A 21,811-nucleotide genomic window follows, 5' to 3' on the forward strand; every position below is an offset into this window, starting at 1 on the left:
GATGCTATAGCAAAGAACTTTCGGGAAAGTGAGAAGGCAAGGGGTGTACATAAACAAGTCATTTAAATATTGCTCCTCACGTGATCGGATCGGTGATCGGTGATCGGTTTATTTAAACTCACTGATCGGTGATCGGCACAAAAATCGTGATGGTGTAAAGCCTAGTGTTTGGGTCCTGTGAAAGTGATTTTAAGGCACAATAACTTTGTAACTCTGAATATTAGCACTGCATCTCTCAGCTTCTAAAGACTCTGGATCTGGAACTCTCAGTCATTTTACACTTCCATAACCAGACATACAAATTCTAATCAGCTCATGTTCCCTTTTTAAAAGACCGTAACCAGCCTCATGATGCAGCTGTGAAACTGGCCTGTTTAATACTGATACTAGCCACAGTTTTGAGGATGTTCCGACTTATCAGCTGATGGAAAAATAAACCCTAGAAATGGATCCTTTTTTTTTTTTTTAAGTATAAGATTGCCAAAAAAAAAAACCAACATCCTCCACGATCCTTCTTCTTCTTCTTTGGCTCACTGGCCGGTTGCAACCATACCTTTTGAGGCACACACTGCCACCTACAAGCTTTTATGTTGTGCTTCCTGTGCCGTGTGTGTCTTTGAACTGCATTTCAAAGCACATTCAGTGTTATCCAGCACACTCTACCACAGCTGCATTTTGTCCAGAATACTATCAGTGCTTGTTTTGAAATGCAGCGTTTTAATGAAGTCCATTGAATTAAGATAGAGAGGAGATGGATCCCACATCTTCTGCTGCAGCGGATAAAAAGGTGAACACGTTTCCATCAAAGACTCACTTTGACACTTTCACAAACACAAAAAGCAAGTCTGTCGTCCCTGTTTTGATCTCCCTGCAGTAGTCTCTGTTCAAACTTGATGAAATGTATGTGAATGTGTGAACATGCTGCACGTGCTGACTATTACTTCTGTTGAAGTCCTGACAATTGTCATTGACTCACCCTGATTTGTGTTCATTCTTGTTTATTTCTCAGGGTCTGGACGAAGAGGCAATAGTTGACTATGGGAAGACCAGCTTCACAACTCAGACCAACTATGAGAAAGAAGATTTGGAAAGTAAGCTGAACGCTAACACCTCCCATTGGCCTGTTTGTTTTAATTCATTCAAGAGAGTAAAAGTCACATTAACAATCTGTACCAAACAGCCGCTAATTCAAGAAATGTCAAGAATCTGCTCGGTATGAACATTTAACATTGCCGTGTGTCATGTTACTTGAAAGCACAGTTGAATTAACCATCATTTATCTGGAAAAAGTCATTCATTTAATTTCTATATCACCGTCCTTATGTTGCCTGCACAAGTATTTTGTGCCTCTCTGCAACATTCAAATCTTTAATTGCCCCTTCAATAAAATGACATCTGTCGTATTTGAGACATCCTTGAGCTTCCATCCTTTCATCCAGCCAAGATTTTTTTCTCTCCTTTTATCTTTTGTGTCATTTTTCTTTTTATCAACCCTCTTTCTCCATTACATCTGTAGCTCTTTTGTGTCTAATGCCTGTCTCACTGGCTGCACTGCTTCTGGGTTCCCTTTCATCTCAGAGAGCAATGAATCACCTGTGGGGTGGGGGTGGGGTTGGCTTGAGGGTGCAGCGTGGAGGGCGACTCCTGGGTGCTCATATTTCAGAAAAGAGCCTGCGTGGCAGTAAGAGTAAGAAGGGAAAGAGGTTAAAGTGTCAGACGTTAGACGGTGGATGAAAGTGTTGGGACGCTGCCCCTTGGTTCACTTTTTCTCTGCCCAAGTCGCTCGGCTTCCGTCTCAGCCGTCACTACCGTTGCGTCCTCAGGCCACAGGGCCGTGTACGTAGGCGTCCACGTCCCGCTGGGCAGGGAGAGCAAGCGACGACACCGCCACCGAGGACACAGGCACCACCGCAAGAAGAAGGAGAGGGGCTCCGACGAGGCCAAGGATGATGGCAGGGAATCCCCCACTTACGGTTGGAAGCACACTCACTCTTTTTTTCGCTGACTCGTCGCCTTCTTCTTCTTCTCCTCCTAACTTTCTCTGACCACTCTGTGTGCAGACACACCATCCCAACGTGTCCAGTTCATCCTGGGCACAGAGGACGACGACCTTGAGCACGTCCCCCACGACCTCTTCACCGAGCTAGACGAGCTCTCCTTCCGGGATGGCAGCGCCACCGAGTGGAGGGAGACTGCCAGGTTTGGCTTTTTTGTCCATCAGATTGTCATCATGTTTTCTCAGCCTATTTCATATTAGTTCTACTTTACTGTCTTAGGTGAACATGTTAAAGCAACGTGAGGTTACGCTAGTTATGTGTCAGTGGGATAGAATGAAAATATTGCTTCACATTCAAGTTGAGCTTTTTAAAAGACACTGACTTCACAGTCCCACCCTCACTAGGCTCATCTGAGTGACTCACTGAGTGAAGTTTTTCCACTGATAAGATGTTTTTTCTACAGTAATGGGACAAAATGTGGAGTGTGAGTCCCAGAGATTGTAGTTTCCATGTGTAATCACAGTAATCTAGCAAGGCAGATTGTTTAAAGTGGTAATGGCAGTGGGAATTAGGCTTCTGCAGCGATCGGCACCATGGATATGTTATAAAAACTGGATACCGGACTGGCGACATGGCGTCACGCCTATTTTTCCAAGTGGCCACTCGAGGTACTGCAGCAAAAAAATCCCATTGACCTAAGAAGTTTTTTCCCGTCGGCCGCAATACAAAAGTGACAGGACGACTGTGACCTGAAACGCGATTCATAGCAAATCTTCCTATTGTAGATTTTTCACAAAACGATAAAGGCCAGAAAATCACCAGAAGAGTTTATTACCAGCTGGACATCACAACATTGTACGTGCTGCTGTGTCTCAGCTTGTTCTGATTGGCTGCGTCCTGACGTGTTTGTCAGTGACCTCCTCCAGGACCCTTCTGATTGGCCAAATAGATCATGCGAGTTACAGAGGCCTGATGGGAATTGACACTAATGTGGAAGTCAAAAACTTTTTCGTCATATGTGCTGTGGGAACAACTTCACTGAAATGAGTGGGCCACCATCTGGCACTCTGGGGGCCTGATGGGCACCCCTGCCTTTAGATCCACTTTTGTTAGCAACTTGATCTCGCTCTGAACTCTAGGAACCCCTCCTGGGGTGTGTGTGTGTCTGTGTGTCCGATCAGGTGGCTGAAGTTCGAAGAGGACGTGGAAGACGGCGGGGAGAGGTGGAGTAAACCCTACGTGGCCACCCTGTCTCTGCACAGCCTGTTCGAGCTCCGCAGCTGCATACTCAACGGCACGGTGCTGCTCGACATGAGGGCCAACAGCATCGAGGAAATCGCCGGTCAGTTCTGCGCGAAACTGACCTCATCTCCCGAGCTGCTGGAAGCTCTTAAACCAAATGTTTCCGTTTGGCTCAGACATGGTGATAGACAGCATGGTGGCCTCGGGCCAGCTGAGGGAGGAGCTGCGCTCCAAGGTGCGGGAGGCCATGCTGAAGAAGCACCACCACCAGAACGAGAGGAAGCTCAGCAATCGCATCCCGCTGGTCCGCTCCATCGCTGACATAGGCAAGAAACATTCCGACCCGCTCTTACTGGAAAGGAATGGTGAGATTCCACTTGCACTCCTATTTCTTTTTCCTCCGCGCTTATTTCAATTCTGGGGGAAACGAGACGTTTCCTTTGAAAATAAATCTACTATTCAAAGCCCTCCATGCCGGCGGCCCAGAGGGCGGACGGTACCAGTGAGTAGCACTGGAGAGGAAGTACCGCGTCAGGAAGCCGGTCAGTCCCATCCTGGAGAAAAAGAAATCTGGGTGCTAACGACTGCGCTAACCTGTATGGCTGGCCTGGCTTGTCTGAGGGTGGACGTTTCCTTTTACCCGCAACCTGTGTTTTTCTTTCTGTTTGACTTTTTTTTTTTTTTTCCGTTTTACTGGAATTGGGCATGTCCACATTGGCACCGGTGTGCAGTGTCGCATTGTGTGTGCCCGCAAAGTCTTGTCTGATCTTTTAGACGTCGAATGTGAAAGGTCAAAGGTCGCGGCTGGTTACCCCAGTCGCGTGAAATGTCTTTGTCGTGTGCTCACTGGATTTACGAGTGGTATGCGGTGGCCCAGCACGCCTGCTCGTGCCGTGCGCTCCAGCGTTCACTCGTCCTGCCGCTGCATGCCGGCCTCCTGGAGGCTCTGGCTTCTCCTCGCTGCCATTGGTTGGTTGGTTGTGTTTGGTTGGGTGTGGGATCAGCTGAGTGGCGTTGACACACGTGCAGACCCTCCCACACTGCCGCACTGCTTCCTTTTGAGTGTTTTTCTTTTTTTGTGTGTGTGCGTCTGTGCGTGTGCGCGTGTGTGTGTGTGTGTGCGTACGCGACTCTGTTTCCTGTTGTTTCCAGCAGCTCTAACGACACCTCTGCCACCACCACCACCACGCTGCTCCTGAACGCCCCACCCTGTCCTGTCCCGTCCTGGCTGCACCCCCCCCTGCCCCCCCACCCCTCCTCTGTAGAAACCATCCCTGTGACATTCTCCTACTTTACATGTTGTTTCCTCTTTGCTCCATCCCTTATTCCTTTTCTTCCTCCGTCTCCTTCTCCTCTTTCCTTTTTTCTCCCCCCCCCCCCACCCCCCCCTATTTTTTTTTTTCCTTTTGGTTTTGCCTTGTGTCTCCTCTACTAGGAGAGGGCCTGTCCTCTTCGCGTCTCTCGCTCCACAAGCCGGGGCCGTCCTCCTCCTCTCCCTCCAGCCTCCCCCAGAGACGGGAGTCCAGAGTCTCGGTTCTGCTCAGCCACCTCCTGCCCTCCTCCAACACCGGCCACGCCCCGGGCTCCTCCGGTCACGCCACGCCCCAAAATAGCCCCGCCCCCAGCCGCCACTCCTCCCAGAACGCCGGCCTTGGCCCCCACGGCATCCCCGAGGTGGTGGTCTCGCCGCCCGAGGACGAAGAGCCGCCCAACTCCACGGAGGACGAGGCAGCGACACCGCAGCTCAGCCGGCGAGCGTCCTCGGCGTCCCAGGGCCTCGAGATGCAGGCCTTAGAAGGCAAATATCTGTGTAGCCTGCCAGTGTGAGTCACGGCTTGAACAGAGAACACCAGCACCAGCATGAAAGCTCTGCTCTCTGTTAACGTCCAGACTTCCAACCCCTATGGCCATCTCATTAATAACCCACAGCAAGGCTGGCTGGCTGGCTGGCTGGCTGCCTGGCTAAGATGCTTCACCCACTTTCACCCGTTTTCTATCAACAAAGTTTCTTACTCTCTCCCTCTCTCTCTCTGCCTCCTCACGATTCTCACTCCTCCTTTTTTCTCACTTTCTGCCTATTCCCATGACTTATTATTATTTTATTAACTAATTCTGCCTTTTGTTTGCCCCCGTGGAGTCAAACCTCCATGTCTGCGTCTGCTTGGCCTCGTCACTTCCTAACACCATTGTTTTCCCTGCATGGCTCACCACCGAGAAAACCGTTTCGACCGGACTTTCTTCCTTTCCGCATCCCGTGTGAGTTTTGTGATGTTTTTGTCACCCCCTCCCCCTTGAAATCGCTCCCACTGAGGTGAGCCTTCCACCAAAGACGACACCTCAGTCGTGTCTGGTTTTACTTCTTTTTATATCTGGCCAAACAGCCACTGTACACAGAATCCAAGTGACACAATCTGGGCCTAGTGCATTCCAGTATTGGTCAGGTTTTCAAAAGGCGCTGACTTTCTCTGTTACTTTCTTGGTGTGCGTGCTCCATTACATCAGCGATTGCGGGCCACGTGCACCTGCTGCATGTCTAAATATGAGCGCGAGGCCTGGCAGGGTGGGTTCGTACTGTATGTACTGCCGTGTTGGCACTTAGCATGACTTTTTGTTCCTCCCCAACCAGCCCTATCAGTTTATTCTTAGACCACACGTGGACGTGTGTGTGTGTGTGTGCGTGTGTGCGTGCGTGCGTGTGTATGAGTGAGTGTGTGTGTGGTTGTGTTTGTGTTGTCTCTTTCTGGGAATCGTTCCATTTCAAAGTATTGGTCATAAAAACAAGAGATCACGAGTCTTGGTGGGAAGCCACGTCTTATTGGTTCCGGCGGTCTTTTTTTAGTTGCCAAGCGTTTGCAATTGTATACCTCCCCTCTCCCACTGGGAGAATTCAATCATTCTCTCAGAAGAAGGCCAGAAGGTTATTATTCGTAAGGGGGGGTTCAACACTGCTGTTTATTAATACTGCAGGTTCTTAAAACTGCACTTTGGCACCTCAGCGACTTAAAGCAGCTCAACTCACTGTGTGTGTCAAACAAGGTTCAGGCTTCATTAAGTTCACTTTCTGTACAGGTGCAGTAACTGACATGTTTCAGTTTTAGTCAAGACTTTTCCCCATGCACTTCACATTTCATCTGCATTTCAATAAAACAAGAGCTGTTAAACATGATCGACTATTACATTACCACAATTATATAATTATTTTATTACAGCGTTATATTACCGATTTTACATATCATACCTAGGCACTGCGGGTATTATGCACATACACTATATTAGGACTATATATAGACACTATAAATAATATACAACAGTTACCATATTCCAGATACTCTATATTAGCATTAAGTATTATACACACTAATACTTTGTATTACAATATATTGGAGTACAATATTGCAGTATCCATATTAACACCAAAAATATACACCATTTGACCATTACCACGTTATTTCAAGTGTAATAAACTATGTATAAACTGAACCGAAGGGGGCCTGTCAATTCAGTGGGAAAGTTGTCGCACCATCACATTCGTGTGCAGTTGATGTTATTTTAGATCATTAATTTTTAGGGATTTTTTTTCTTGTGTGTTCAGTGTGTTGTCATTTTGCATCAATTTTAGAAAACTCGTTGGGAACAGAAGCGGTTGCCTTCAAAGTCAGAGCCGTCCTCGCCACACACAGAGGAACCAGGAGATCAGTGCTGCTGCGTTTTTATACATGTTTCTTTTCCTTTTTTTTTTTGCATATGAATGCGGCGGAGCTGTGATGCCGCTGCTTTAGAAAGGCTGCCATAGCAAAGCATTCCGGGGCTTAGTCGTCGTCAATGAAGCGCGTTGGCGGATGCAAACCTAAGCTAATCCTTCTCTTATTACAAGAGGCTTTTGTCGGGTATGTCAGCAATCATGCTGCCGTTCAGCAATCGCAGCTCCCCCCCCCCCCCCCCCCCCCCCCCCCCCGGGGTGGTTCCAGGCTACAGTTCAAGGTTATTGGACTGCAGCCCGAAAGCCACAGGCTGGTCCAAAAAGAACTCTTTCAAAATTCAAGTGGGTGGGGGCTGTGGGGTCAACCACGATATAAACCTTGATGAACACTGGCCACTGGCTGGAAACCACAGAAATGTGTTAACGTGAATGAGTCGGAAGGGGAAATAAAGGAAACAGGATGAAGGAAGTCTGTTTTTTCCATAACTTCACAGCATAGTATGAGTAATGCTGCCCTCCGATTCAGACGCGCCACTCGCCACCTTGTTTCATCTCCTCTGCTGTCACCTCAAGAGCCGGCGCTTCCTGCGCCTGCTACGGCTCAGGTCACATGAGCGATGCCGAAGTGCGGAGCCAATTATGCCCCGAAATACTGGAGCCTGAATGCTCAAGAGGTGCTGAAAGTCTGAGCAAAGCGAACTGACAGGCATGTTGACATTAATTTAATCCCAGGCAGTGCTGACTAAAGTGCCCGAGTAATGAGCTGAGCCGGCGTGGGAGGGGTCAAAGAGGTGGGGGTTCAGGGTGGGGGGGTGCCGCAACCAGTGTGGGCGCTTGGTAAATTGTGTTGGGATTAGAGATGTTTATCGATTAATTGTCGATTAAGAATTTAATCGATTAAATTAAATTAGTTGCAATTAATTGAACATTTTTCACACGGGTAGTTAATATCATTGTAACAGTGTAGTGGCAGGAAAAAGCAATTCACCTGTAGATACTGTGATGGTCACAATATACCAACAAGTTACTTTAAACAACTTTTAAAAAAAGAAAGTCAACTTGAAGTCAGGATAAATGTTGAAGGTGTTTTCACTGTTCTCTAATGTAAAAATGGGTGACATTGGACCCTCAACATTATTTAAGGGTTAAATAATGTGTTCCGTACACATTTTTGCATTGTTGAATTTAGGTTCTCAGAAAAAAATTGCCGCTTATCAATTAATCGTTAATTGATCGATGAGGTCAATTAACTAACGACTAATGAATTAATGGATAACTTGCATCGCCAGTTGGGATGCTACAGTAATGGAGCTCCGAAGCCCAAAATACACATGTCCAGTGGAGAAATACTTAAAAAGGAACATGTGGGAAAACTAGTGCTTACATGTGTCCCTCCCCGACTCTCCTCTCAACTCCTCCCTCCCTTCCCCACCAAGGTTCAATGGTGTCCCCCAACTCGGTTCCGACCAACCTGGATGGCAACAAGGCAGTGGAGCGGAGGCCGTCAAAAGCTGGGGTCAGTAGAGAAAGCAGCAGTGTCGACTTCAGCAAGGTAACCCAATCAAAGCGCTGAGCACAGAAACTGTCCATCATGGTGGAAGGGCTCATGGCTTCATCACTGTCTTTTCCTTCAGTTTCTGGACTCGCCCCAGACACTACCTTTGGGTCTGGGCTGAAAGCTGCTTATGCCAAAGCCACCATCTCATTGCCACACCAAGCGCTTTTCTCAGAGGCGTCTTGGGCGTTTAGCTCCCTCTGGATAGGCTGCCGAGTAGCCGGTCAGCAGAGGAGAATTTCACCATTACGTAACTGTCTAGCTTTATAAACCCTTCATGTGGCTTCCGTTCAGTACAGCCCTCTTGTAATTTCTCATTCCTTAAAAGTGTGCCAGGAGATTTTACGTTGCTGCTGAAAGAGAAGTGAAGTTTTATTCTGCGCAAACTAAGTGCAATACTGAATTGCTAAATTTCTCTGTTTTAAAAAATGTATAACATCGCGGACAGTCTTTGCTCAGCACCTTGTAGTGTTTCATTCACCAACTAACTTTCCATGAGTTCTGCCTTAGTCATTAAGCCAAGCAGCTCGCTGCCATCTCACACATGCTTTTACCCTTTTTTTTCATTTGCCTTTGCTCAACACTTATGCTCCAAGTACTACAGCCTCACTCATCTGTTGAGCCCCGGCACCTGTAGCCGTGTTTGATTCCTCCTTTCTGTCATTCTTTTAGGTAGACATGAATTTCATGAAAAAGATACCTCCGGGCGCCGAAGCTTCCAACGTGCTGGTGGGCGAGGTGGACTTCCTGGAGAAGCCCATTATCGCCTTCGTGCGGCTGTCCCCTGCCGTCCTTATCACAGGCCTCACGGAGGTGCCCGTGCCCACCAGGTAAAAGAGCCGCATGAAGGCGGACGTCAGTGATGTGACGCTGCTGTTTATTTCACAGTGTCATTTACCTTATCTTTTTTTTTTTATTCAAGGTTTCTTTTCCTGCTTTTGGGCCCACACGGGAAAGGTCCCCAATACCATGAGATTGGCAGATCCATGGCCACACTAATGACAGATGAGGTAAGAGGAGGAAAAAAGTAGTTTGATTTCTTTTCTTCTTCTTTTTTCCATTTTAACTCTGGTTTACATTGAATCTCTACTCTCCTCCGTAGATATTTCACGACGTGGCATACAAGGCCAAAGACAGAATAGATCTCCTCTCTGGGATAGACGAGTTCCTTGACCAGGTAACTGTGCTGCCACCTGGAGAGTGGGATCCCACCATCCGGATCGAGCCTCCCAAGAATGTCCCGTCTCAGGTCAGTCATTCATTGCAGAGAGAGAAGAAAGCTTTATTTCCATAAACCTTTAACTTTTCCTCAATTTCCCTCATTTTCCTCACTTTTTGCTCATCTATAATCTCATGGAGGGCACCCCCTCTTGGTGATAAAGCGTAATGACACCATAGGGTATTGAAACGCGAGTGATGGATTCCTATTTAAACGTCCTTGACCTGCAGATGAAGAGGAAGAGGCCGCCTCAGCCAAACGGCAATGCGTCTCCATCAGGGGACCCGGACAAAGGTGAGGAGCATGAAGTGGGTCCGGAGCTGCAGAGGACGGGGAGGTGAGTCACAACACTGTGTCTGGTGGAGTTTGAAGCCTGGTTGAATAAAAATGCCAATTTTGCCAAGTTAAAGCAGCTTATACAGTGCGCAGTGTAAATTCTAAATAAATAAAGAAATAAAATATACACACAAATTATTTAAATATCTAAATAAGTGTTAAAATGTAAGCGTTGGACATGAGTTACTATGTCAAACTTTTTTCACGTGATCACGTGATGCTGAGTTTAATTAAATTTGCGAATCTAATTTGGTAACATACCAGGGTGTAATTTTTGTCGAGTTGATTATGCTGAGACAAATACCTCAGGAGCCAGAAAGACTGAATTGATTTCATAATAAAATAATAAGGAATAACGAAATCTGTCATTCTCTCAACAGCATTCAAATGCAGATTTCTTGTATTTTTTTATTTTTTTGCTTTAATGTGTCATATAAACATTTCCCAGCTGCACTCTGCAAAGCCCTCAGTGCTGACATTTGCAGACGGCCCCCGCTGGTTCTCTAGAGCCTGGGCAGCACAGCCAGGAGATAATGTTTATTTAAAATCTAATACACACTCACACGCGCACATACACACGCAAATACATATCCGTCGGCTGCCACTGTATTATTTACAGGTTCACTTTCCTTTTCACTGCCACTATAAAAGGCTCATGCTATGAGGGAGAGACGGGGTAAAGAATAGCGTACACACTGGGGCGAAGGAGGAAAAAAAGCCATCAGGAGCATCGATGGAAGGGATTGTGAAGGCAGGAAATGGAGGTTATTCAGAGGTGTTGCGAACAGAAATTGGAAAAGAACCTCACAGCAGCGCACAGGGTTTGGGCAGATGTCAGGGGAAAGGAGGGGGAAGAAAAGCGTTGTTAGGTGAGAAGTGAAAACCCTCAGAGAGATGGGCAAAAAGCATAAATGATGACAGAGCGTCCTCCTTTTGATGTTTGCACAAAGACAGGTTATTCAGCCCTTTGTGGTTTGAAATAACTTTTTATTAGCTCTAAAGGTTCTTACACACCGGCAGTGGATTTGCGAGGCGAATAATTCGCTTTTTTTTTAAGACCTCTTGTATCGAATTTTGCAGAGGCGAAAAGGCGAACGGCTGGACCTCTGACCAATCACACTGATGTTGGCATGTCGATGACGTCACATCAAAACCTCGGTAATTTGTCCTCTCCCTCTGCGAACGTGGAGCCAGTTGACGCAGCAGTCCTTCAAATTGTCAGACGGACATTCTAAAGCAATGGTGAAATTTCACTGGGTCAAATTTGAGTTCCTGGATGGTCGTGTTGAACTCACCCATCTCCTTCTATCGGGTTTAAAAAATCTGATATTTTATTCTTTCGTTTAAATCCGAAAAGCTGTCTAAATGATAAGCACATTCGACGGAAAACCAAAAAATATTTTATGGCAACAGGAAATTAATTACGTGGTTTGTAACCGCTGCTTCTTAACCAAACATTTAGTATCTTCTAGCTGCGTTATCACCTGACCTATATTTCCACCTGACGCACTTAACACACCCTCTCAAGACAGGAAAGACAAAAAAATAATAACAAACATTTTAGCAATACAACAAGCAGAATAGACATGTCCACTATAACCAGAGGTAGTGGGCGTACGGAAGTCAGTGCTTTAATTTAACGGCTGCAACACCTCAAGAACAACATTGGGTGAACCCAAAGACTTCTATTCTTTTTCTTTTTCTTTTTCTTTTTTAATTCGACCATCACCTGAACATCATCACTTGAGGAGCTCCATTGTTTCTCCTTCGGCGCCAAAGAAAGAGCCCCAAACTTTATTTGCTTGGCGTCATGCTTGCCGTGTACAGAAAAACTTTGCCGGTGAAAAACTTGCATTTTCGAGTTGCTTTTTTGCGTCGCTTATATGCGTCGCTTCTCCTATTTGCTGGTGTGTAAGGACCTTAAGAGTTTCAGCTGGGTTGAGGCTGAGGACGCCGAGCCTGCCAGAACTGTGAACAGGGAAGCAGACGAGTGTAAACCATGAGGAGGTTCCGGTATCTATTTAATATGATGATGATGATGATTATTATAATAGGATGATGATGATGATGATGATGATTATAATAGTATGATGATGATGACGCTGATTGTCATTGGTTTGTTTTCGCAGGCTGTTTGGAGGTCTCATCCTGGATATCAAGCGGAGGCTTCCGTTTTACTGGAGTGACATCAGGGACTCCTTCAGTCTGCAGTGTTTAGCCTCCATCCTGTTTCTCTACTGTGCCTGCATGTCCCCCGTCATCACGTTCGGAGGTCTGCTCGGGGAGGCAACAAAAAACAACATAGTGAGTCTCCAAAAAAATAATAGAAAGGCAAGAAAAAGCTCAACTCTTTGGATCTCTCAAAGCTTGCGTCGGTCAAAGCATCACCCCTTGGTTGGAGCACAGGGACGAGCACACACTACCAGTCCAAAGTTTGGACACTCCTTCTCATGCAGTTTTTTTTTTTTTATCTTTCCAACTTTCTACACTGCAGATAGATACTGAAGACATCAAATATGAACAGGATATTTGCAGTTATGCAGCAAAGAAAAACACGTTCAATAACTCAAAACATGCTTTTCATGAAAGGCGGCTGTTTTGAAGAATCTAAATATAAAACGTGGTTGAGTTATTTTACACTTTGATTGTTTCCTACATAATTCCATGTGTGTTCATATGTAGTTTTGATGCCTTCAGTGAGAAACTGCAATGTTAATAGTCATGAGAACGCAAGAAAAGACTAATTAAAGTCGTTGGGTGTGTTGTGGTAGTGTAGTCACACTAAGGGCGTGTTTTCATTGCCTCGCCTCGCCACAGTACGGTGTTAGGGTGTTTGTACTGGCCGCTACACGGTTGTAGGGGGTGCTGTTTTAGTACATCTATCGTTGAGGGGCCAAGCGAGACAAAGCGAGTTTAGTGGTGACGTAGCGACGAGCAGGGCTCTGGATTGGCTCATAACACAGCCGACACCTCCACACTAATGATTGGCTCTGATTTTCTGACGAAAGGTGAGAGCAACTCTCCGCCAAAACAGCGCGAAAAGCCAACCGCCATTTCTTTTTTGTAACAGTTCTAGTAGGTGGCGTGCGTTCTTAGTTGTGAAGATGGCTGAGCGATTTTTGCCGTGGACAAACTCCGAGGTCCACACTTTTTTGTCAGTAGTGGCGGAAGACAGAACTCAGCGGGAACTGGACGGGGCAGTCCGTAATGTTAAGGTTTACACAGAAATGACGCTGACGAAAACATTGTCCCGCTTTACCGCGTCGACTCCGCCCACGGTCACAGAGCCAATGAAAACGCAATCGTACAGAGGCGTGGCGTACCGTGGCGAGTCGAAGCAATGAAAACACGCCATAAGTGTGATCAGTGTGTATCAGAACAATGGATATGATTTGGAACTTGGGTGTATTTGTGCTCCACCAAATCCACGACTTGCTGGATTTAGTTAGGTTGTTTTTGCAAAAGATCTACACTCTCCTCCTTCATTATTAAACTGAGAATTGCGCAACTGAAAAAATCTTGTAAATTAAAATCTTATAACGCCACTGTTGTGTAGCCGTGTTATCGGCAGGTTGTTTTTTCGGATTTGCAGTTCACTGGCAGAGAATCAATTCTTCTGCTCTGTCGTCTTACCGCTGCCCTCTTTGTCCTTACTAGGACTAGGACCGTCGTCACGGCGCAGACTGTGTGTGTGTGTGTGTGTGTGTGTGTGTGTGTGTGTGTGTGTGTGTGTGTGTGTGTGTGTGTGTGTGTGTGTGTGTGTGTGTGTGTGTGTGTGTGTGTGTGTGTGTGTGTGTGTGTGTGTGTGGCTAGATTGAAGAGAATTGTTATGTGATACCTGCAGGCTGACTGTCTCTCCGGGTGTCTGTGGTCTCCGTGCTGAATGCCACACTGTTTAATTGCAGCTCTGTCTTCTGGCCCGTCCTCTCTCACCTCTGTTTTGCTCCCTCTGCCTCCCTCCTCCCCCCTAACCCGGTCTCCCTCCTCACCTGTGTGCTCTGCGACCTCCTCCGTCAGCCCCTCACTCCCTCCCTCTCGTCCGTGTCCGCAGAGTGCCATCGAGTCTCTGTTTGGGGCGTCGCTGACAGGAGTGGCGTACTCACTGTTTGCCGGCCAGCCGCTCACCATCCTCGGCAGCACAGGGCCCGTCCTGGTGTTTGAGAAGATCCTCTTCAAGTTCTGCACGTAAGTTGTGGGAATGTTTTAAGGAGCTGTGCTCTGTCCACTTTAATCCAAAGATTCCTTCTCAAATCCGAAACACTGTTTTTAGCAAGTGTCCCAATAGGATCTGTCTCTGTTCAGACTGGGCCACATTATTGACCCATCTGACAGGTTGCTGTAGCAAACTGTAGCAGACTGAGACGCATCAGTCCAAATGCCTTTTCAAACGACCTCCCAAAGGTGGTTTCAACCCGTTTTGCAAAGATTGGATTTACGTGATTTGTGACTGTTCAGACTACAAAAAAGCCATCTCGTTTCAATCTGGACGGGCTGAAAATCGGACTTTGGCTGGCAGTCTGAACGAGGCTTTAGAAGTTGGATGAAGAAGTTTGTTTTTAATTGTTCCGTATTATACATGCACAGCTTGCATATCAGTTATTCATCCCAAACGAGCTCACTTAGCCCGCTGTTGACAGCCTCATGCAAAACATGCTCAGCGGCTTCATACTGCTCTCATGCTGTCCATGCCATTTGTGACATCACAAAGGGCCACTTTCCACATTTGTGTTTTTCAGCTCCACTCTTAAAATTGTCACAACCCAAAGAAGTAAAGGGAAAACCTTTTTCTTATTTCTATAGCGATAACTGACATCAAGAAAAACATGTTGCTGTGAGACCATCCAGTGAATTCTGCCTGATCTGGCACATTTAAAAGTCTTTTGTCGTTTGTTTCACAAACTCCCGATGCTTTCCGTTTCAGTGACTACCACCTGTCGTACCTGTCGCTGCGCACCAGCATCGGCCTGTGGACGGCCTTCCTGTGCTTGGTGCTGGTGGCCACGGACGCCAGCTCCCTGGTCTGCTACATCACGCGGTTCACAGAGGAGGCCTTCGCCTCGCTCATCTGCATCATCTTCATCTACGAGGCTCTGGAGAAGCTCTTCCACCTGGGCGAGTCCTACCCTGTCAACATGAACAGCAACCTGGACAACCTCACCTTGTATTCGTAAGTGCCAAGACGTTGCTATTACGGAGTGGCGGCGTTTCTTTTTGCAGTATTTTCGTACATGATTCGTCTTTTCTCTGCTAGTTTTCATTCTGAATCATCACCGGCGCAACCTGAAATGCTCTCCCCTCCCTCCCAATACTTTCTGACCTCACATAAACAACCTTCTCTGTGCTCAGGTGTCAGTGCACTCCGCCCGCTAATGTCACAGGTGAACACTTGCGGAAGTGGAACGAGTCGGGGTACAGCCAGGACTCCATCAAGTGGGACAGCCTGGACCTTTCGGTGAGACCTGGATACAGTCATCTCCATCCAGTGTGACAAAACATCACAGCCACACTCAAGTGTGGAGGTTGGTCTAAACCAGCCTTTCTCAGCTGGTGGCTCGCAACCCAAATAGGGGTTGTTAAGCTGTTTTGATTGGGTTGTGACTTTATTTATTACGGAAGCGTATTGCATTCACTTGGAAAAACAAAAGCTCTGTTTTTCTGGGTAATTTTTTCTGTTTTTTAGGGTGATTTATTTTTATGGTTGGTTTTTCGGGGGGGGTTTTCAGAATAATTTTCTTTTCTGTTTTTTGGACTAATCTTTTTTCCCGAGTTTAGAGAGCATCTGAAACAATCACATCCATTCCATGAAAAACAGGGAAAGATTAGTCAGAAAAACAGAAACAATAAAACACTCCAAAAATGGGGAGGGGGGGGGGGGATAATCACCCCCAGAAAAACAGAGATTTTTTCCAAAGGAATGCAATATGCTTCCGTAGTTTATAGAGAAAATGATGAGCATTTATTTTGCAGGACACATGATTTAATTCAATAATGTAAATCATTTATTTCCTAGACATAGACATTTCCTAGAGATAGAAAATGGGCAGGCGTTTTTATTTTTGTGAAATAAATTTGGGTCACAACTTCATTATGACGAATAAAATGTGTCTCCTGAGACTCCACCAGTCGAAACCGCTGGTCTAAACAAGCAGTCCTCAGTCTGCTGAGCTGCAAATTAAATCAACTGCTTCCTGAACCAAGGTTTTCTAGCCGATTTCTTCCCCCCCCAAAAAAAGTATATAATAAAAAAGAAAACTCTAATTCGAACCTACATTTCTGTTTCTCCAGACGTGTAAGCAGCTCGATGGGGAGTTCCAGGGCCTCGCCTGTGGCCAACACGGGCCCTACATCCCAGATGTTCTCTTCTGGTCCATCATCCTCTTCTTTACCACCTTCTTCCTGTCCTCCTTCCTCAAGCAGTTCAAGACGGAACGATACTTCCCCACCAAGGTGCGACGTCCTATATCATTACTTGACATTCGACTCACTGGAGCACATTCACGACACTGTAATCCTAATATTGACAAACCGGAAACCAAACAGGTTGTTGCTTTAACCTTCTCTTTGCACGAATGTTTACATGCTGTCAGTCACCTGTAATCAGGCACACGTGTGGCAGAAAGAGATCTTGCCGCCTGTCCGCAGGTCACCCCGCTCTCTGTCAGCGCTCGGCGTGCTGCGGAGGCAGGTGCTGCCTTTGTTTGATTCGTTCCGCTCGCCCTCCACTCAAACGGGGTCATTAATCTCCAGCCGGCGCAGCCTGAATAAAGGCAGGCTGCCGTTCTCTGTGTAAAGGTCCCGGCGTGAGGATGCCGAATGCATGAGCCCCGCACTCATAGCTGCTCTGTGTTTTTCAGGTGCGATCAACCATCAGCGACTTTGCCGTGTTCATCACCATCATGATCATGGTGCTGGTGGATTATCTGATGGGGATCCCCTCCCCGAAACTCGACGTCCCCGATCGCTTCGAGGTAAGGCCGCAGGACTGGGGTTCAGCGCTCGAAGTGTCTCGCTGCTTTTCTGAACGTCTTCCGATTTGTTGTCTGTGGTTTCGAACGCGAGCGGACTAATCTTGATGTTTTGAGGAAAAAGCAGCAGTACATGAGGGCGGAACCGTGTCCAATTTGCGCCCTTTGCATTGTGAAAGAAGACTAGACAAGACAAGTTTTTGTCTGGGATGTTTTTAAGATGGACAAGTAAAATATGCAGGGCTGCAACAATTCCTCCAGTATTTTCGACAAACTGGATTACAAAAAAAGATTTCATCTGCCTCGAGGTGTCGTTTAATTAAATTTAAAGCTCACATTTTGCACAGACTCTTTTTAGTGTGACACAACGTGCTTCCATCACAAGCCATGCACCCAATGCAAATTGGGAGAAGACGGAAGCGGTGTTTTGGCAACGGTGCCAGGGTGGCGTGGTTTCACGCTTCTGGGAAGCTTCTGAAACACGCTCGCGCCACGTCAGAGTTGCACACTGAAGTTAATGGTCGCGTTCTGCTGCGGAGCGGGCTGTAATTAAGCAAACATGTTTTATCCGATCATTCACTGAATCGATGGAATAATCGATAGAATAATCTGTTGCCAAAATATTCGAAGGCTGCAGCCCTAACAATATGTACATTACGTAGGTCTAACTTTAAACTTGGCACTCAGGTCATGTGCCCAGGGTGTATCTCCGCCTCCTCCTCCCAAGTATTCTGGGATTGGTTTAAATCATTCCTGCTGGGACCATGAGTGCGGGATAAGCAGAGAATGGATGAATGGATGTAGTTCCATCATTCTCGCTTCATGCTGAATCATTAAATGCGTTTTGCGTCGTTTTGTAAACACATCGTCCGCATGTTGTAATTAAAAGGTCATTTTTTATTCAGTCTCACCTCAAACCATCCCTTTCTTCCCCCCCCCCCCCCGTAGCCGACCATAAGAGACAGAGGCTGGATAATGGACCCGCTCGGTCCCAACCCGTGGTGGACGCTGCTGGTGTCGGCGCTCCCTGCCCTGCTCTGCACCATCCTCATCTTCATGGACCAGCAGATCACCGCTGTCATCGTCAACCGAAAGGAGCACAAGCTGAAGGTCAGACCTGCGTGTCTCATGGAGGCCTCTCAGTGGACAGCAGTGTGTACTGCAGCTGGATCCTTCCAAACTGATTGGCTTGTTTTACTGCGTCGCCCAACAGAAAGGCTGCGGCTACCACCTGGACCTGCTGGTCGTGGCCATCATGCTGGGCGTGTGCTCCATCATGGGCCTGCCGTGGTTCGTGGCGGCCACCGTCCTCTCCATCTCCCACGTCAACAGCCTGAAGGTGGAGTCCGGCTGCTCCGCTCCGGGCGAGCAGCCCAAGTTCCTGGGCATCCGGGAGCAGCGGGTCACCGGCTTCATGATCTTCGTTCTCATGGGCTGCTCGGTCTTCATGACCTCGGTGCTCAAGGTGAGGGAGGGGAAATCTCATCTGCTGCTCATCTTTGACTTTTTCTTGATGTTGATTGGCTCTCACGCTGTCTGCTCTGCAGTTCATCCCGATGCCAGTCCTGTACGGAGTCTTCCTCTACATGGGCGTCTCCTCGCTCAAAGGCATTCAAGTAGGCGACTCTGCTGCTCCAAGATAATAATTCTCATTCCAAAATCAAACCAAACTTGATAATATTAAAAACAAGGAAATGCTCTCATAGATCCCTGTCTTTGCAGTTTCTTTCAGTTTTCTGCATTCCGTGTGCTGGATTTGCGCTCAGTCCTTCCTCTGTTTTTCTCCGCAGCTCTTTGACAGAATCAAACTGTTTGGCATGCCCTCCAAGCACCAGCCCGACCTGATTTACCTGCGCTACGTGCCACTGTGGAAGGTGCACATCTTCACGCTGGTGCAGCTGACGTGTCTGGTGCTGCTGTGGGTCATCAAGGCCTCTGCGGCAGCTGTCGTCTTTCCCATGATGGTAACGAGCCGCCCGTCAACCACCGCACAGTTTTAAGTCTTAAGGTCGTTGCACACCTGGAGTGAATTTGTTAGGCGAATAATTTTCTCTTTTTTTTTAAAAAAAAAAAACCTCTTGAAGTTTTTAAAAGTTATTTTTTTCGCTCTTGTGTCGAAATTTTGCGGCGGCGAAAAGGTGAACGGCTGGACCTCTGACCAATCAAAATGATGTCGGCATATCGATGACATCCTGGACCACAAATTTGACCCAGTGAAATTTCGTCAGTGCTTTAGAATGTCTGTCTGACAATTTGATGGACTGCTCCGTCAAAGGGCTCCATGTTTGAAGAGGAGAACACATTACCGAGAGCCTATTAGCCTCATATTAATACCTTACCTCAGACATGTAACTAGCCGCTGTGCCGGATTGATCGGCTCTCTGTAATTTGTTCTCTCCCTCTGCGAACGTGGAGCCAGTTGACGGAGCAGTCCTTCAGATTGTCAGACGGACATTCTAAAGCACTGGTGAAATTTCACCGGGTCAAATTTGAGCTCCTGGATGGTTGTGTTGAACTCCCCCGTCTCCTCTCTCAAGAACAATATTGGGTGTCCCCAAAGACTTCTATTCTTTGTCTTTTTAATTCAACCACGAGGACATCATCACTTGAGGATGTAGTCGACTCCATCGTTTCTCCTTTGGCACGAGTGCAAAACTTTATTTGCGTATTCACCTCACGCTAGAAATGTGCATTTCTGTGTTGTTTTGTTTGCGTTGCTTCACCTCTTGCCCAGTGTTTAAGGACCTTTACGCTCTCTGGAGCCGTCACGACATAGAATGTGTTTTAACTTTTCATATACCGCATGTTGTAAGAACAAAGTAATACATGCTGTGTTAACACAATGAAAATGTTTTGGGTTGGTTTCTTTTGCACATGGCAGGTTTTGGCGCTCGTCTTTGTCCGCAAGCTCCTCGACTTTTTCTTCTCCAAGAGAGAGCTGAGCTACCTGGACGACATCATGCCCGAGAGCAAGAGAAAGAAAGAGGACGACAAGAAGAAGAAAGCTCGGGAGAAGCTGGTAAGTTAAAGGCGCAGACCGTGACGTGTAACTATGTGTAGGGATGCAGTGTCTGACCAGCAGCGGTGACCGGCGGCTGTTTTCAGGAGGAGGACGCCATGTTACAGGAGGAAGAGGAACTGGGACTGAAGGTCGATTACGATTGTTCCAATCGGCTCAACATTCCGGTGAAAACGCTCTCAGGGAGGTGAGTGGTGTCCTCACTAAAGCACAAAGCACTCTTGATTTAAAAATGTGTTGGAGTAGGTTCTGCTTTCAATCATACATCAGTCCCGCCATGCAGAAATCTACTTCTTTATGGTAATTAGAGAAACCCAATAGCAAATTTCACTCCAAATTATTAGCAAATTAATCTCACAACCGCAATAAAAAACTCAAAGGATGACGTTTACTGGCAGAAAAACTACTCTTAACGTTGTAGCAGTGGCCTCGTAGACCCAATCCCTCCACTTGAACTTTGTCACTCACAACCTGTTGTGGTGTCGTTCCGTCGCTGTTGGTCAGCAGTGTGTTGTCATGTCCACCTTGAACAGATCGTACACACTAGGACTATTGGCCGACTCGCTCCCAGTGGAAACAGAGGTAGCAAGGGCTGCTGTGTGTGACGACCCACCCCACCCCTCTGCTCACTGACGCTTATAGACGGTTAGCGCATGGCCAACGCTGTCACTACCTTGACGACGAAAAAAAAACAAAAAACCTGGAAAACGCACTCACACCGAGTGGTGCGTGTCGATCTCGCTGTTTCGGTGGCAGCGAGTCTGTGATCCAGAGTGTTTGGAAGAGTCGTGCTCGTGTCCGACTAACTCCGGCGCTCGCAATCAAGTAATGCTGACTTTCGCCACCTCGGCAGCGAAAAGCCCAGCGTTTCTTGACCCCCCCCCCGATAACTGTGGCTTGTCTGATGTCGGTTTGAATCTCTGATTTATCTGCATGCTGGTGTCTGTTTCTACTGTCCAGCACATGACCTCTGTCCGCTGATTTGATGTCTGCATTCCTGTCTTCTCTTTTCTCCTCATGTTTCTGTGTGTGTGTGTGTGTGCGTGTGTGTGTGTGTGTGTGTGTTTTTGCATTTTTTGGCATGTAGTCCCGTGTGTGACCCCTTGGTTGTAAATATCTCTGATGAAATGGCCAAAACCGCAGCGTGGAAAGCGGTGAACTCGAGTGCAGAGTCATGTGGCCAGCCTGTGAAGCATAGCGGAAGGTAGCTATGTCCTCTGCAGAGGTTTTCCAGAGCCCCTCCACCTCTGAACTGCACCCACTGATATCATGTTCCAGACTGTGTGTTCTGAAATGTTATGACAGGCATTTGTTGGTATTTTTACACTGTAGGGAAGCAGCAGAAAAGGTAGTGCAGCCAAGAAGGTATCATATAGATTGTACACTTGCAAAAGTAGGCATGAGTCTTCACCTGGAGATGAAAATGTGGTCGCTAATGTAGATGTTAAATTCAGAGTATTAACAGGAATGTTTTTATTATATTAAAGGTCCCATGTTACGAAAAAAAAATCTTTCCTGCAATTCTAATCAGCCCTTTGTGATGTCACAAGCCAGGTGTTGAGACCTTCTCATATTTGTCCTCTGCCAGATGTGGAGGGTGCAAAATTCAAATCAAATTTTCTTTCAAATTTGCAGTCCAGGATCAAAAATCAAGTTCTGGCGTAGGTGTAGTGTGGGACCTTTAAGTGCCTGACAAAGTCTTCCGCCCTCCAGAGAGTTTGCTTGACTGCCACCATTGATCTTCACCCAGCGGTTGACTTTCTGTCTCCCCCCCCCGC

The 21,811-nt window shown here is 46.9% G+C and overlaps 1 protein-coding gene across 12 annotated transcripts in view; it reads left to right on the forward strand.

Annotated features, from left to right (window-relative positions):
- Positions 1–21,811, forward strand: part of LOC142877321 (sodium bicarbonate cotransporter 3-like) — a 36,505-nt gene that overhangs the window by 12,419 nt on the left and 2,275 nt on the right. For 2 of the 12 annotated variants that reach the window (XM_076011804.1, XM_076011805.1), the window contains exons 2-25: positions 1,010–1,091; positions 1,824–1,973; positions 2,061–2,199; positions 3,179–3,339; positions 3,416–3,604; positions 4,675–5,037; positions 8,376–8,491; positions 9,167–9,324; positions 9,417–9,504; positions 9,597–9,743; positions 9,944–10,050; positions 12,179–12,353; positions 14,101–14,234; positions 14,971–15,216; positions 15,396–15,501; positions 16,335–16,496; positions 16,904–17,017; positions 17,963–18,124; positions 18,228–18,479; positions 18,562–18,630; positions 18,805–18,978; positions 19,896–20,033; positions 20,123–20,220; positions 21,121–21,237. In XM_076011804.1, coding sequence (XP_075867919.1) covers positions 1,010–1,091; positions 1,824–1,973; positions 2,061–2,199; positions 3,179–3,339; positions 3,416–3,604; positions 4,675–5,037; positions 8,376–8,491; positions 9,167–9,324; positions 9,417–9,504; positions 9,597–9,743; positions 9,944–10,050; positions 12,179–12,353; positions 14,101–14,234; positions 14,971–15,216; positions 15,396–15,501; positions 16,335–16,496; positions 16,904–17,017; positions 17,963–18,124; positions 18,228–18,479; positions 18,562–18,630; positions 18,805–18,978; positions 19,896–20,033; positions 20,123–20,220; positions 21,121–21,237 — 3,647 coding nt within the window. Of the gene's footprint in view, positions 1–1,009; positions 1,092–1,823; positions 1,974–2,060; positions 2,200–3,178; positions 3,340–3,415; positions 3,605–4,674; positions 5,038–8,375; positions 8,492–9,166; positions 9,325–9,416; positions 9,505–9,596; positions 9,744–9,943; positions 10,051–12,178; positions 12,354–14,100; positions 14,235–14,970; positions 15,217–15,395; positions 15,502–16,334; positions 16,497–16,903; positions 17,018–17,962; positions 18,125–18,227; positions 18,480–18,561; positions 18,631–18,804; positions 18,979–19,895; positions 20,034–20,122; positions 20,221–20,566; positions 21,804–21,811 lie in introns of those variants that run through there. The other 10 variants (XM_076011811.1, XM_076011809.1, XM_076011817.1 and 7 more) reach the window with 10 other exon arrangements.

The sequence above is a fragment of the Nelusetta ayraudi genome, unplaced genomic scaffold (genome assembly GCF_046127955.1).
Source record: "Nelusetta ayraudi isolate G7.1 ecotype Tasmania unplaced genomic scaffold, CSIRO-AGI_Nayr_v1 ptg000135l, whole genome shotgun sequence".
NCBI classification, from domain to species: Eukaryota; Metazoa; Chordata; class Actinopteri; order Tetraodontiformes; family Monacanthidae; genus Nelusetta; species Nelusetta ayraudi.